The 17435-nt window shown below is 37.9% G+C and overlaps 1 protein-coding gene across 1 annotated transcript; it reads right to left on the reverse strand.

Annotated features, from left to right (window-relative positions):
- Positions 1-3654: 3654 nt before the first annotated feature.
- Positions 3655-16990, reverse strand: ldlra (low density lipoprotein receptor a). The gene is made up of 18 exons (XM_053515198.1): positions 16762-16990; positions 13219-13341; positions 12972-13094; positions 12508-12882; positions 10988-11110; positions 10765-10887; positions 10566-10685; positions 10350-10475; positions 10081-10252; positions 9284-9511; positions 9069-9187; positions 8827-8966; positions 8537-8678; positions 8244-8387; positions 7907-8107; positions 5702-5773; positions 5436-5599; positions 3655-5334 (listed from the first exon to the last, which is right to left on the reverse strand). Exons 1-18 carry the CDS (start codon positions 16817-16819, stop codon positions 5302-5304), a joined length of 2586 nt encoding a protein of 861 aa, XP_053371173.1. The 5' UTR covers positions 16820-16990; the 3' UTR covers positions 3655-5301.
- Between the last annotated feature and the right edge of the window lie 445 nt (positions 16991-17435).

Consider the following 17435-nt stretch of genomic DNA (forward strand, 5'->3'; position numbering starts at 1 on the left):
GCTCTCCTTCCATGCTATTTGAAATACTAGTAATTTAGTTTGACGCCATTTACGTTCTAATTTCCGAGCGGTCTGTTTTAAAGTGCGCGTGTGATCGTTATACCAGGGAGCAAGTTTCTGATCTCTAATAATTTTTCTTTTAACTGGAGCTACATTATCTAAGGTATAGCGAAATGTTGACTCTAAATATTCAGTCGCCTGATCGAGTTCTGTGGGGTCAGACGGTGATCTAATCGAAGTTGGGAACTCTGGGAGATTACTGATAAAACTCTGTTTGGTAGTTGATGTGAATGTACGTTTCATACGGTAGCGCGGCGCTGTGTGTACATTATTACTGTGACACACTTGAATTGAGACAAGATAGTGATCTGAGATAACTTCAGATAGTGGAATTGTGAATAAATTTCTTATACTTAATCCGAATAATATTATTAAATCTAAAGTGTGACCTGCTTTATGAGTGGGTCCTACTACACACTGATTTACTCCTACCGAGTCCAGTATGGACATAAATGCTGTTCTCAGAGGGTCTTCTGGGTTTTCAAAATGAATATTAAAATCTCCAGCAATTAACACTTTGTCTACAGAAACGACTAGGTTTGAGAGGAAATCTGCAAATTCACTAAGAAATTCCGAGTACGGCCCTGGAGGTCTGTAAATGACAATTAGCGGGATCGACTGAGCTGACTTAATATAGTTAAATACACTTATGTTACTATAAAGAATTTCAAATGAATTAAATTTGTGTCCATTTTTGTACAATAGTCAAATTATCATTGTGAATAACTGCGACGCCTCCTCCTCTACCAGTTAACCGAGGCTGGTGTATGTAGCTGTATCCAGGAGGACTAGCTTCATTTAGAGCTACATACTCGTCCTGTTTAATCCAGGTTTCTGTTAAACATAGTATATCAAATTTCTGATCTGTGATAATTTCATTAACTATAACTGCTTTAGATGCGAGAGATCTAATATTTAACAGTCCTAGCTTCAGATCAGAGGTGCCGGCTGCGCATTCAGTCTGATCCAAGTTTGTGGTCTTTATGTTAATTAAATTACTAAAACAGACTTTCTGAGTCTTTCTAAATTTGATTTTAGCTCGGGGAACAGACACAGTCTCAATACAGTGAACCTTGAGTGACGACTCTATGCAGCTAGCAGACGGTTGGTTTAGCCTGTCTGTCTGCTCCCTGGCCTGGGCTCTGGATTGTCACCGATTAACTAGGCCTTTTCTAAGACTATGAGCTATACTACAGGAAATGAGAGCAGCACCTTCCCGAGTGGGATGGACACAGTCCCGTCCTAACAGGCCAGCTTTGCCCTCAAAGGTCTTCCAATTATCAATAAAGCCCACGTTGTTTTCGGAGCACCACCTGGACATCCAGCAGTTCAGCGACCATAACCTGCTGTAAGTTATGTCACCACGTCTCATTGGGATGGGACCAGAGCATACTATGTATTGTCATGTACATACTAAATGTAATTTGTAAAGAAACACCATCAATCACATGCTCAAACCTTACCTGATTGAATTATGTTTTTATATTTCATTTTTAGCTGCTGTCATGTTCTTTTAATACCTACAGGATTGCACCTACATGACAATTACAATTAGATTCAACAACATTTTTTTAGTTTTACCTTTGATATAACTGCAAAAAAAATTAAAAATAATTAGCTTCAATTCACTGACCTTCAACAGGAACATGTACTGTAACTAGAGTAATGGGATCATTACTCATTCTAAAATTTATTTTTTAGTACTGCTAACATTCTAAAGGTTATATGTTATATGCAGTCATCTGCTATTCGTTTTTTCAAATTTGTTGTAGAAACTATGCAGTACCCTATTTTATGTAATTTAATGCAATTTCATCTGAAATTACTTTACAGTTATGGCCAGTTCCCAACATTTTCAAGTGAAAAGTCAATAAACGTCACACATTACTTATTATCTATTATACAGAAATATTTAAATACTTTAAATGTAAACTTACGCATTAACTTGAGCAGCTATGTTTTCCCACGCTACCTGTCTCTGTTTCGCCGATGCAGTGGTGTTACTTTTTTTTAAAATATGTGCTCATATTTGCTGTAAGTCTGCATGAGCATATCAAGTTCAGCTAGGGAAAAAAAATGTCGATCTCTTTTTTTCTGCTGTTGCCATGGTGACTCGTAATACCTGCGCTCCATTGATAATGGCTTTTAATAGTCGCGGTGTACACGCTTAACTCTGAGTTAGTCCACTTAGAATTGATTGACCTTACTCAGATCAGCTGTTCTGAAACCGAAAACTCTGAATCTCTGGGTCAATTAACTCAGAGTTCAAGTTTAAACTCCGAGTTGTTTGAACCTCCTTTCTGAAACAGGCCCCCGATGACAAATCTGAATTTTGTTTATATACAGTGGAACCTTGGATTGCGAGTAACTTGGTCTGTGAGTGTTTTGCAAGACAAGCAAAATTTGAAAATAAATGAGCAAGGTCTTGAGATATGAAAGCATGCTTTGTCTGCCGAGCGTCACGTGATCAGAACTGAGCCAATCGCTCTGTGGGATTGTTGGTAATCGTGCTCCGTCACAGTGTGCATGCGTCACTCATAGTCAATATCCATGCGCTCTTGTAATGTTTACTATAACATTGTGACCATGTGTGTGCGCGTGTAAAGCAAAAGCAAGTGTCAGAGTTTCCTTGTTAAAGATTAATAGTCTCCCTGTGTCAGAAAGCACTGATTTTGTTAGTGTGTGTGCGTGAGTGTCATTAAAGAGGTTCCTTGTTAAAAAAGTTTCCAGACAGAGCAGTGTTTTTGTTAGTGTGTATGTAAAAGGTGCGAACAGTATCTATACTGTGTCTATATCTAGGTAAATGAGCTTCTGCAGAGCCACGCCCACCAGAGAACAGCACAGCTGAGCAATAAGTCAACAGAGGGTGTTTTCTTATATAAGGTCTCAATAAGGAAAAGTGTAAATGGTTTGTCTAAGCCAAAAAAAAGATAAAAAGTAGGAAATAAGCTGGGCGCCCAGGACAAGCTGGACTAATGTTCAGCTGTCCCTTTATTAGCAGCTTATGACAGCAGGATGGTGTCTGATATTTTGCTGCCAACTACGGTGAATTAGGGTGGGCGCCAGAGCTGGCCATGGTGCTGAACACCCACTTTGGTTTTGGTTTCCTGGTCGAGTGAGGATTGTGTAATTGGGAAGAGGGCCGAGCTGTAGGCATTCCATCATACTACAACGCAGTTGGGATCCAATTCACTTTCTAATTTATTTATATTATTTAGATTTATTTCTAAATTTAGCAAACCTTGTGCTATTTTTGCCTAGCTTTAACAGTTTACATTTGGAAACATCAATGCAATATATCAACACATACATATTTTTTTAGCAGGCTATGCATTGAACATACACATGGGAAATGCCAAAAGACAACTATTTGTGCTCAACATCAGCATCATAAATGTTCTCAGTTGAATAAGCAAATCCCTCAATGTAGATTTCAAAATCTAATAGCCTTCCCAGAAGAGTAGACATTATTATAACACCAAATGTGGAGTAAATCTGCACTAGGATAAGGCTGCTATGATTATTTACCCTCATTATTGCTAATAAATAAATAAATTCCACAGCAAATTAAAATAATCCTTTTATTTCCTTGTTTATTTCCTTTTTTTTTTACCAAAATCAACAAGCTCAAAATATATTTAAAACATCTTCAAAAAATACAAATCACATTTCATTCCTTCTTTAGGAACAAAAAATACAGTCAGATTTTTCTGTGTACAACAACATCTGCTAAAAATCAAGCATCATACGTTATGGTACAGCAGACTCTTTAAGATTTAGGAAGAGGGGATGATGCAGACGAGGGCATTACAAATGTCAGTTAAGGCATGTGAATTCTACAATAAATAAAGAAGTTTGTTTATGTAAATAAAATGTCAACTAGGGTTGACAAAAAATTTGTATTTACATATGCAATTACATTTACACAAATATATTTACACTTCCTTATGGATAAATGGCATACATGCACTGGTCTCACATTTTAATCTTAGGGATTACCGAACAAAACAATACAAATAAATATGCCTGCAGAGGCAAACAAACAGAACAAACTACAAAATGGCAAAAACACAATTATAGAAATTATCTATACACATCCAGCACATGGATGTGTATGGCTACTGATTTGAGTAGCATTGTTTTATTTTACCTCAACCAAATTCCTTTAGTTTCTATTAAGCCAGGACTTGAGGCTGCATTACTGATTTGTATTGAATGGGGTTTCTATAAAAAAATTTAGAAAAAAAAAAAAAAAACTACAGAGCCTTATCGATGGTACATAGTTTTCATAGACTTTGGTTTATCAATCCACTCTTGCTGTACAATTGTTGTAAAAAGTTAAAAGAGCACCATTTTGAGGTTCCGATGTACTGACAAAAGCCACTTTTGTCATAAATCTGTATATGACCTGGGGTTTTAATACGTTGGTACACTATATGGCCAAAAGATTGTGGACACAAGATAATCACATCCATGTGACTGCTTCCACAAATTTATTCGTATTAACAGTTTCCCTTCTGTGCAACTAAGAGGTCCGAACCTGCCCCATCATGATAATATCCCTGTGCACAATGTGAAGTCTATCAAGAAATGATTTTCCTGGAGTGGAAGAACTGCAAAGTCTCCTGCAAAGAACCCTGACCTCAAGCCTCATGAGCACCTTTCTGATAAACTGGAACGCTGGTAGTGCACCAGGTCTCCTCACTCAACATTAGCATCAAAAATGTTCTCAGCTGAATAAGCAAATCCCTCAATGTAGATTTCAAAATCTAATAGCCTTCCCAGAAGAGTAGACATTATTATAACACCAAATGAGGAGTAAATCTGCAATACACATGAAGAATCATATGGCCATATAGTGTATACCATATAGTGGTGTATGTATTTACAATCCATTAAAAAATACTTCATAAACTTCACATACAAATTATTTACAATACATCTTCAGTGAGAATATTCCATTTAACAATACTGCAGTTTTGTCTTACATACACACAATTCCACATCCATAACCAATTACTTTCTCCCTTACTCCTTAGAAGAGGTCAGTGATTTTTGAGGTTGCTTTGTTTCCCTGTGTTTCCTAGAAAGATGAGCATGGACAAGCTCGCCTCAGGAACTGTCTCTAAAAATTGGATTGTGACCCTGGACACAGTGATCTCCAAATGTCCATTCACTGAGCCTGTTACAGCTTTTCAAAGGAGCAGGTTGTGTAGTCAGTCCTAGCATAGATGTTAAAGCTCATAATTCATCATCAAGACTCACAACTTGCCTCTGGAAAAAATAAATAGTAGACTTTCATGAAGAATGCTACTAAAAGGTACAGATCCTGATGTTATAATGATTTATCACAATAAAAAGAGTTTGGGTCATACCGGTGGGTAGGAGTAGCCTTCAGAACTGTAGTTCTTGCAGATGTGAACTTTATCTTCTGTGGTTTTCTGGTAGACTGGATTTTCAAAATGAATGGTGTTGGTGTTTTTTAGCTTCCAGCTCCTCCACAGTAACAGGCCACCCAATCCCAGAAGACATAACACCACTTAAAAAGAAGGACAAGTTTTACAAAAAGTAAAAATCCTGCCCATGCAATTCAGTCTCTTTATAATCTCTAATACAAACAAATTGATTTAATTATACTCACCTAAGGGTAATGTGATGTAAAGAGCCAGCGGTGTTGATTCTTTTCTCACTGCAGCAACAATACTATGACCGTCTATAAAAGTCACAAAATGTAACATGAAAGAAAATCAGCTATAAAATGACAAAAATGCAGAATTCATATGCTCAATTCCTAAAATTTCTCTCTTCCATCTTACTAAATGATAAGATAATCCACAGGGTCGAGCAATGGGGGAGGATGATCGGCCTACACAATGGCTTACAGTTATGACCTTAGAAAATGCCCTTAGCACAGACTGGAAGCCAGGAAAACTGCAATTAACAATGTTAATAGCGCATTCCAAGAACAAATATAAAAGTTTGATGCCCTGGAGAATGTCCTCACTGGAAAGTTTAATAGGAAGATGAAGGTGAAGTCAAGCATCATTTGGTGTTAACACTTTGGGAGGAAACAGATAGGACCTGATCAACCTTGTAGCCCAACAAGAACTACAGGATAAATGAAATAGGGTAAGAACGGCAGAGTTCCTGGAGTCTCACGATTATTGAGCACACAAGTGTCATCTTAAAAATCATCATGGTTGTAAAGCACAATTAAAGAGACCTTGCAAACATTTGGCTTGACCTTAACAATGCTTATGGAACTGTCCCCCATAAGCTAGTAGAGCTCATTTTGCAAGCATGTCATGTCCCTGGTAATGCCCATCAGTTCAATGTTCAAATTGACTTTCCTGTGGAGATTTCCACACTAACTAGCATCAGTTGGAAAAAGACTGTAGGTGTATAATGTCTGTTGTCCTGTTCTCAGCCACAATGACCTCTTGGTCAAAGCAATGGAAAAAGCCAAGATGAGGTGTTTTTCCAGCAAGTGGCATCCAGTAGGGTCCAATTATGGTATTTACAAACAACTTGACAATATTAACATTGTCAGTCCCTGAAGGTAGATGGATTAAGGAAGACCTATGCAAGATCAGTGCAAGTGTCTGATTGCCTATCCCTACTGTCAGTGTAAGATCCAAACAAATGGTGCTCCTCAAGCTGACTGTGCAGAGGGAGGCCCATGAATGAAATCTCTATAAGTACCACATACTCATCATTGAAAGCCAGCTGGTAGGCTGGTAGGCATTTCCTGGGAGTTCACTTTAAAGTGCTTTGTGCATCCTTGGGATCTGAGGTAATCGCAAATCAGAATTGAGGTAACTAAGGCTCAACCGCAATGAACGCAGTAAATGTGGGGTCCAAGTTTTAGTCCAACATAATACAGTGTGTTACTTGTATATAATTCCCTTAAATGTACATAATCCCTTGCCCTTGCAACTCTAGATGTACCCCAAGGCTTAGTTCTTAGTCCCATCTTTTTCCATATACACGTTGTTGGAAAAACATAGTTTTATATATATATATATATATATATATATATATATATATATATATACACTACCGTTCAAAAGTTTGAGGTCACTTGCAAATTTCTTTGTTTTTGTTTAGTGATTTATTTTCTACATTCTACAACAATACTGGGGATTTCAAAACTATAAAATAACACATATGGAATTAGGTAATTATGTAACAACAACAAAAACAACAGTTAGTTGTTATTTTAAGACACAGAGGTCAGCCTTTCTGTAATAGTTCTTGCAAGAACAGTATTGTCAAGTGCATTTGCAAAATCCATCGTCAAGCACCATAATGAAACTGGCTCTCATGAAGGCCATCCCAGGAGGGCGAGACCAAAACCTACCTCTGCTGCAGACGAGAAGTTCATTTAGAGTTATCAGCCTGAAAAATGACCAATTAACAGCACCTCAGATTAGAGGCGTTATGAAGTCTTTACAGAGCATAAGTAGGAGAAACATCTCAATATTAACTGTTCAAAGGATATTAAGGCATTTTTTGAAGGCCTTCAGCATTCCTTTACAATGTGAAAAGAAATAAAAATCAGAAACAATCATAGAGTTAAAAAGTGACCCCAAACTTATGAACGGTAGTGTATATATTTTATCCATAGCTTTCACTACTATGTCCCTGACATTTATTTATATTTAAATGCAAATTGACCACAGTTTCTAACATTGACTGTCTCATAATTCACACAGCAGAGGTACTGAGAATGCTTTTGTCAAATAATTGATATTAACATTATAATCACATAATCTCTTTTGTTTTTCCGAAACTCTTGTCATTGTTCAAAAAAGTGAAAAAGTGATTTAAAGGAATCATCCCTTACTTGTCTGTGTGGTCACTTCATAATGTGTGTTGACTGTGGGCGGGTTTGCTCTGGAAGCTTCTGTAGGTTGTGTCTTCACCACAGAGGTGATGGTTGGAGCTGAGGTTTTAGTGGAGGCTTTTGGTGTATTATGTGGGGTTATATGTGGGTGGCCTGTGGTACGTACTTTGGGCTGAGCTGTTGATGCTGATGTTGGAACAGCTGTTCAAAAAATATATAAAATCTGTGTCATGAAATGTACTAGAATGAAAACAGCAGTCAGTGTAATTAAATGATCGCTCCATTGATATATTTTCAATCTTAAATAATCCATTAAGACTGGTAAAATTGATCTTACCAGGAATACATTTCCTCATATCTTTGTCCAGCATCATGTTGTCTGGACAAACACATGTATACTTTGGTGAGGAGACGCTGACCTGTGGTGCAGCCAAGCACAGGAACTCACATCCACCATTGTTAAACTTACACCAATTCACAGCTGGAAAAAAAAACATTATTCAATACAAATGCTGAGCAAAACCACAAAAAAGGTGGAGGAATTTCTACTAGGTTTGTATAGTACTGTAACCCTGCACTGTACACTTTGATGTACAGGTATAGAGATTCATCATGTCAGATCTGACGCACCACTGGGCTGCTTCAGGTTGTGAAACAGCACAATGTCCTCTGGAGATGTGATATGTTCTGCCAGCTTTGTGATTTCTCCCCCTGTCATGCGGTTAGCACTCAGGATAGCATTGTTGCTTACATCAGTCCAGAATACTCGCTCCTAAAGGCAGAAAATGAAATTACCATGTCTATTAACTTATCCAGATATCCTCTTAATACCTAGTTTGAGGCTATGCCGTTATTAATATGATCTAAAACTCAATTAAACTAAATACCGTTCAATTAGGTCATTCTAAAGGCAAACTAACCTCAAACACTGTGACACTTAGTGGATGTGCCAGTCTGCCCTGGTCAATAATAAGTGTACGACGGCCACCTCCCTGCACATTAATACTGGCGAGGATATGCAGCTTAGAGTCCACCCAGTACAGGCGCTCGTTTAACAGATCTGAGTACAGGGAAAGAAAAAGAAACAGGTCAAAGCATATTAACAAAATACATATATGACCTTAATAAGGCACACAGAACTACATGAGGAGAAATGTCTTACCCAGAGTTAGTCCATTGGGCCAGATAATGTTATCAGACACCAAAGTGCTGCGATCAACTCCATTCAGGCCACCCCTCTCAATTTTAGCAGGTGTACCCCAGTCAGTCCAGTACACAAAACTAGACAGTATAACAAATTTAGACATACGATATCAGGCTAAGCCAACATAGTAATAAAGTTAAACATGTACTCTAAGCATCAAATTTGCGACTCACTTCTTAATCGGGTCAACCGCGATAGCTCTTGGCTTGGTCATATTATTTGCAAAGAGCGTCTTGCGTTTCTTTCCATCTGCTGTGGCTACAGAGACGGCACCACGTACACTATCTGTCCAGTAGATATTACCATGGACCCAATCCACTGCAATGCCCTCAGGAGCATCCAAGCCAGAGTCAATCACAATGTTATGCTGAGATGAGTTTAACGCAGCATCCATGGGAGCTCTAGAAAATACAGAGCAGTTTATACATAATGGGGCAAAAGTTGTGTATTTTTGTGCGTCTTTAAATAACAATCTAATGGACATCAGGGGAAAAAAACACAGAAAAGTTGATTTGAAACTAATGTTTTGCCAACAAAACTAGGTTTTATTCTTTTGTGTCTCTAAAAAAAGAAAGTGTAGGACGGGAAGTGAAGGCAAATAGTGATTCATCTACGTATTTGATAGACTGGTAGAACAGAACTATCAGAAAGAACTGGTCACGTGAATTACACATAAGTCCATCCAAAACTGCACATGAGATGATACAAAAAATCTTGGATTTGTATAGTATAGGTATATACAGTCAATAATTAAAGAATATTAATACAGTATTCATTTAACTGTATCACTTTATTTCTTCCACTACACAAATAGCACACACTTTTTGTGCATTGTGTATTAGTTACTTGACTGTATTTTTTGTTGCATATGATAAAGAGGAATAATCTCCAAAACATAAGGCACAGAAAATTAGTCTTCAATCTGTCTGTCAATTTTAAATTCTGGAATTGAAATTTATTCGATTATTACCGATAAATTTTCTTGAGGGACAGATCAGACCAGAAGATCTCCTTGTTGGCGATGTTCATATCCAATGCAACTATGTTTTTCTGACGGGAGATGACTTGAGTGTACTCACTCTTATCCAGAGTCATCTTCCTCACCTCGTGCCGGTTAGTGAAGAACAGATAGGCTACAGTTCCTGAACAGGATAGAGAAAACCACCTTAAAACATCAAAAAACATCAAAACAGGTTGACATAAGTGATACGCAGTGCAGCCTAGAGGTCAAAGACATACCAACAGCTTTGCAGGCTTTGGTTGCTGGATCGACTTGGTAACCTTCAGCACACTCACATTTGTAGCTGCCCACCAGGTTCACACAGATCTGGCTGCACGTGTCCCCATTGGCACACTCATCAATATCTGTGTGATAAAACAGCAGGACAAAGGTTGAAGCCTAATGTTCACATGTACAGTAGGTAGTTTAAAATTCCCAAATCTTCACTGTCTTACCTTCACAGCGTTTCTTGTTTACCAAGCGGAATCCACTGGGGCACAAGCACTCATAGCCAATCTTTAGGTCATTACAGATATGCGAGCAGCCACCGTTATTGTACAGACACTCGTTAGAACCTATCAGGATGCAAGACATTGTTACTAAAATCCCCCCTTCTGTTTTAGTTGTGGATTTGACTTGAGGTTTATTACTCACCACACTCACGCAGGGGCTCATCAGACCAATCCCTACAATCACGATGTTTGTCGCAAACTTTGTCCATGCTGATGCACTCACCGCTGCGACACTGGAATCTGGATGGTGCCTCACAATGGGTTTCTAAAAAACATCGTCATGATACGCCCGTGTAAACATGCTGTACAATGCAAATTGCAGCAAATTAGAGGATTTTCTCTTGAAATAGATCATTTTGACTCACCATTGACACAGCCCAGTTCGTCGCTCATATCCTGACAGTCATACACCTGGTTACACTGGCGGCTACCATGGATACACGATCCATCACTGCAGCGGAACTCATCTGGACGACATGTGGATACGGCTGTTCAAGTACAAAAGAGTTTATTTATTTAAAAATCATGTTTATCACATAGCCAGAGAACTTAGCACAATAATTTAGTTACCTTTGTTACTGTTCATAAGTACAGTTTTAATGTATATCAGTAAAATTTTGAAATAATTAATATTTTGATTATGATCAATTTTATAAGTTAAAGCAACTCAGCATAATAAAATAGTTTTTTCAATCTTACTTAAAATAATTTTTAATTTATTTGATAAACTAGACCTGAAACAGTCCTTGTCCAGAACAAGGGTTCACAATTAAATTGCTAAAAAAAAGTGATTAAAATATATGAAGAAATTACTTATTGCATGCTAAGTAAAATAAGTACATATTTTTAACTGGCTGAATTTGTGTCCTGAGTTTCTACCAAAACACTGTCAGACATTTGTAAAAAAAAAAAAAAAAAAAAAAAAGTATTAAATACAGTCAGGCAGTCTTGTGGTCAAATGAAACTCTAAGAACTTCTTCATAACTCCCTGTTGGTTCTTTAACCTGTTCCCAACTGCTCAGGTTCTTGTAAGTTTTTAAAGATTTGACATTGATACTGATGTGGCCACAACCATAACATGTCAACATCGTTTGTCTTAAATGATATTAAATTTGGGGTAGGTTTTAGTAAAAATCTATGAATTTCAATGTTATTAAATATGCATCTAGCAAATTATGCAAATTATGCATAAACTAACTGGCTTCTGTATTTCAGCATAGCATGGAATTTTGTCAACATGACAAATACATCCAAAGTTGGTTTTATTTCACTACTTACATTTTTATTTTTACATTTTCTTCAGCATAACATTAGTTTTTGTTAATTTCCTGTTAATAGTTATTTACTGTTAATTTACTGCCCATAGTATAATGCAAAAGCTGATAATTGCCTGTGACACGCCCACAACACAACATAAAAGCTAATAATCACATTTCACATGTGACTACCTGTGCAAACATCACCACCCACCAGCCATGCACCACCCGCTGCCCAAACAAACACCTCCAGGGTCACATTCCCGGCCTGGCTCGATTCCCACCTCTGTGTGTATAGAGTTTGCATGTTCTCCTCGTGCTTGGTGGGTTTCCACTGGGTACTCCAGTTTCCTGAGATTTAATGTGGTACCTGCTGACTTTTATACCTAATTGCGTGATTTGATTTCACTCTATACAAGGCTTAATCGTGTAAAAGTCATGTTGGAAATCAGAAGTGGAGATGGTTTCAGACAAAGAAATACTATAATAAAGGCTCTAATGAGCTTTTAATGCATTAAGTTTTGTACTTTTACTCAAGTAAACTGAGGACATCTACTTTTACCTGCATAATATTTTACCTAGAATGTCTCTATCTGTTATTTGGCAAAACAAAAAGGTTTTTGACTTACTGCAGTTGTTCTCATCTGATCGATCCGAACAGTCAGGATCCCCATCACATCTCCAGCTGTTTGAAATACATTCCCCAGTGCCACAATGGAACTCCATACTGGAGCAAGGCCTGCTGGGAGATGGAGAAGGCTGGTTGCCGCAGTTCTGAGGCGACTCGTCAGAACCATCTGCACAGTCAGTATCTCCGTCGCAGACCCACAGGCGTGGCAGACACGCCGAGTTGCACCGAAAAGCAGTCAAACTACAAGTCCTGGGCTGGCACTTTGCTTCATCGCTGCCATCATCACAGTCAGCATCTTCATCACAGACAAAGGCTTGAGACACACATTGACCGTTGCTGCAACGGAATTCACTATTCAGACACTGTCTGGGACCTGTAAAAGAAGTCAAGAACTAAATAAATAAATAAATAAGTTTTAAACATATGAATTCTATCACCAGGTTAACAGAAAGAATTGCTCACTGCAGCCGGCTTCATCAGCTCCGTTCTCACAGTCTGCCTTGCCATCACATTTCCAGCTTTTGGGCACACACTGGTTTAGCCGTCCACCACAGTGGAACTCACTGGGTTTGCATGTCTTTGCCACTGAGAGTAATGCGCAGAATGTAAGTGTTAAAACAAATGCCTATCGTATCTTAAACCTAACAAACTTTGTTGTTCTGGTAAAACCACAAATGCATGAGTAGCTGCATGTTAATGATATACTTACAGCAGGAAGCAGGGAGCTCGTCAGTGCCATCACCGCAGTCATCAGTACCATCACATATCCATCTCATTGTAATACACTTCCCATTGCCACACTGGAAGTTCCTGGAGCCGCAGGGTCCAACTTCTGCAGAACAAGAAAATATTTAATACTATTTTTAATTCAATTTGTCTTGTTATTTTGTAACAATAGTGTTTGTCACAAAGCGGGTTTACAGCTATGTAGATATAGGTTTTTGATCCCTAATTAGTAAATCCAAGGTTACAACCCTTCCTCTTATAAATGAAACCGGAGAGCAGGATAACAAGTCATTACTCTTTCACCCGGAGATTATCCCATAAAACTCAGAGCACAAGGAAGGGGTACACTGTGGATGGGGTGTCAATTCAAAGGCTCTTATAAGACTCAAACTCACAATCATACACCATTGGCTATTTGGAAACACCTCAACCTTCTGTAATAGAGGAACTGGTGGAAGCCCACCATGCACCAAGGATAACATGCAATCTTTATACACACTGAATTAGGATAAGACTTAAACCCCCAACCCCGGAAGTGCAAGGCAACAGAGCCACCGTGCTCTATTAAAATAAGCACAGGCCATTCTTTATGATTACGCAGCAGTTCTTTCATCTGCATGTCTTTGGGCTGTGGAAGAAAACTGGAGCACCCAGAGGAAACCCATTAAGCATGGTGAGAACATGCAAACTCCATGCACAGGGATGCATGGTGGGAATTGAACACAGACCCTGGAGGTGCAAGGCAACAGTGCTAACACAAGGTCTTTCCAGTTTAGTAGTTCATTTATGGACAAGTGATTCATGGGTATAATCCATGTTATCTGGGAACTATCTTTGCAGGCTTGAAGATGCGAGGAGTGTAAGAGTCACAATCTGGGATTTAAAAAACCATTTCTTAATAAAAAACAATACTATTAACATTACCTAAGGTCAGAAGAAAACAGATTTCATTAGCATATAATCTATCAAGTATTTGTTCATAAAGCAGCATAGAAACAAAACCAAAAGGAACTTTTTTGCGTCCCAACCCAAAACAATCTGGTGCAGCAGTTATTGTTGCCACCACACTTCTCCATGGTCCCAGTGTTGATGTTAAAATGAAATGACTGTCATTTTTTCCCCATGTTCAGTTGTTCCCATGACATTTTCTCTTTGTTCTCCCTAAATTGGCCCAAGGTGTAAATAAGTGTGTGACTATGTGTGTTCATGGTGCTCTACAATGGAATTACATCCCATTCAGGGTATACTCCTGGGATAGGCTCTGGTACACCAAAGAGGAACAAAGGATGATCCCATATATCTCACTGCTATTAGCAGTAAAATTATGCATCAGGGCGTTTCTTTTATATTTACTATAAACTATATATTGAACCTAGTTATCATTTTATCAGCCACAAAAAATTAATGTATAGTACTATAATGTATAGTAGTATAGATTTTGATCTGTGTATTTTTACTCCATCTCGGGAGAGAAACACACAAACTTGTGTATTCTGTGGAGGAAAAGCTCTTAAAGTGTATGAATGAAATGGTTGTCCTGTGCCTTCTGTCTTTGGTGTACGAGAGATTAGAGGAATTAATGACAGATTGGTTCACTATTGATTGTTATTAACAGTTAAATTGGTTTGCCATTGATTTCATGTGAAAATTAGTGAAATACTCTGTATAATGAATTTTATCAATATATTGTCAGGGCCAGTAGATGATTGGCGCTCTGCACATTTGGCAGCAGGGTCACCTGTTTGTGACATGACCAAAAGGGAGGGACATGACGGATCACACCACTGTTGGCCCACTGGGTTAAGTGTACACAAAGTTATGTCATAGATACTTTACAAATATAAAAAAAGATGCGCAAAGGCTGTGCATAATTTATTCGGCCTGTATAATGATGACAATATATTAATAAAATTTATTATACAGAGTATTTCACTAATCTTCACATGAAATCAATTTAACTGTTAATACCAATCAATAGTGACCAATCTAGTCATTGATTCCTCTAATCTCTCGCACACCAAAGACAGAAGGCACAAGTCACTAAGAGGGTCCTGTGTGCAACTAAGTAGCTCTTTTGTCATGCAAAAAAGGTATCCGGTATATTTTAAGCAGACTAACATCTGCCTTTTTCATCTCATGACATAAGGCACGGGTATCAAATCTTATCCAGAAAGGGCTGGTGTAGGTGCAGATTTCCATTTCAACCAAGCAGAAGCCACATCTGATGCACATGCGTCCGTATGCACCCACAATGGCTCTTGATTGATGGATAAGATTCGACACTTCTGACATAGGGGAAAAGATTAAACTTCACACAGTGTTTTAGTATAGACTTTATGGGAACACATTCTCTGTGATTCTCAATTGCAAAATAGCTCTTATTCTGGAAGTCATGCATTTGATCAGAGCTACAATCACTCTAACATTCTAACAGCAATGTTGGATGTATAGTATAAGCTCATAGTCAAAATGCAGTAGTCTTAAGGATGTAGGATATAATTAAATATGTTGCTGCCATTAGTTAAATAACTTGAGAATATTTATCTAGGCACCACACAAAACCTCTCACATGTACCAACAGAGACTGTGTTTTGAGTTTTATTAAAATAAAAAATATTTATTCCACGTCAGTATGAAAAAAGAAACTACTGCAATTAGTGAGAATTAAATGTAGTACAAATCCTTAGAAAGGCACAATTTACTGGATTCCAAATGAAAAAAGGTCTGGGATTTGCACAGAAACATTAGTTCACATTGGAATAAAGCATACACACACTGTATAGCAATATGTGGAGCAGTACAGTAAAAGCAAAGCAGTGGGAAAATAAACAGCGGTCATCTCAGACATTCAGATTAGGTGGAGACTCCACAGGACAAAAAAAACTCTACTGTAGACTATTAATCTGGATAATGTTTCTAAAATGTTCCATGCATTTTTCAGGGAAATAATGAGGAGGGAGTTCCTGGAAAAGTGGTAGGGGGCGACCATAGTGTGGAGTGCTGGGCTTTAAGCAGGCTGGAAAGGCACGGCCCAGATACACAGAAGTCCAGCTCCTGGAACTGAACAAAGGGGGTGTGGGATAAAGGGGACTGAGATTATGGAAGTTTATAGGATTTTTTTTTTAGCTTATTCTGTTAATATGCACACAAATTATTTTGCACTATAAAGTATTAGCAATTTGTCACAGAATATTTGTTTGTTGTTTATTGAACAGCCATATGAGCGGTCACAGGCATTATATACATATATATATATATATATAGGCTAAAAAAATGGCGCATGCGCGTTGTGTGCCGTGGGTCTCGAGATAGCGTAGAGCTCTGTGAAGTGATGCAACCTTAAACCTGTTATACAAGCTATTAACCTTGAGATGATTGGCAGTTCACACTGCGTTAAAAACTGATAACCCACATATATAATATTTCTTTTTAAAGGGAGAGATATTATTTATCTTTTTTTAATAAAACGCGTATTCTCCACAGAGTGCAAAGTCAGCTTATACTAATAATTAACTTATGATCTTACCTGTTGTAACAGGACACGTTAAATATACCACGAAGTACAAAAATAAAGCCTTTTCCATAGTTTCCTAATAAACTGTCAGCAGCGCCTCCACGTTGCTCCACGTTAAGTTTACAGTAATTATTAAAAGTGTTCTCAGTCTTTTCGTAGACCTGTAAGTTCCGTGCTTTTTGAATTATTATAATGCTCTAAATTATCATTATTACAAGAAAAAGTACACTTTCACTCGCCGATGCCGGTTCTGGGTTTGGTGTTATGGTAAAGTCAGTTAAATTTGAATGGGGTTGTAGAATGGGCGTGGTTTAACCACGAAGAGGCGGGGCTAGGTGGTGTGATTTTGAGGTATCCTGGTTTCATGGGGGAAGGGGGCGTGTCCTGAGCGACCACCCCAACAGTGTAGACCCACCCAGTCCAGTGAAGAATTACGTTGTAACTACAATATAATATACTAAGCTATAAAACCTATAATATAATAGACCAATACAAAATGATATATTATTTTATATTATGATATACTTGGTTGTACTATACTATAATACAATATACTACACTATAATATATAATATGAGCAGAACAACAGAGTGCCTATATACATTAACATTTTAACTATGGTAAAAAAAACTTTTAAAAACAAATTAACACTAATAGTCATTCACTGTTAAATATCTGTATCTGAT

Source organism: Clarias gariepinus, chromosome 16 (assembly GCF_024256425.1).
Source record: "Clarias gariepinus isolate MV-2021 ecotype Netherlands chromosome 16, CGAR_prim_01v2, whole genome shotgun sequence".
NCBI lineage: Eukaryota > Metazoa > Chordata > Actinopteri > Siluriformes > Clariidae > Clarias > Clarias gariepinus.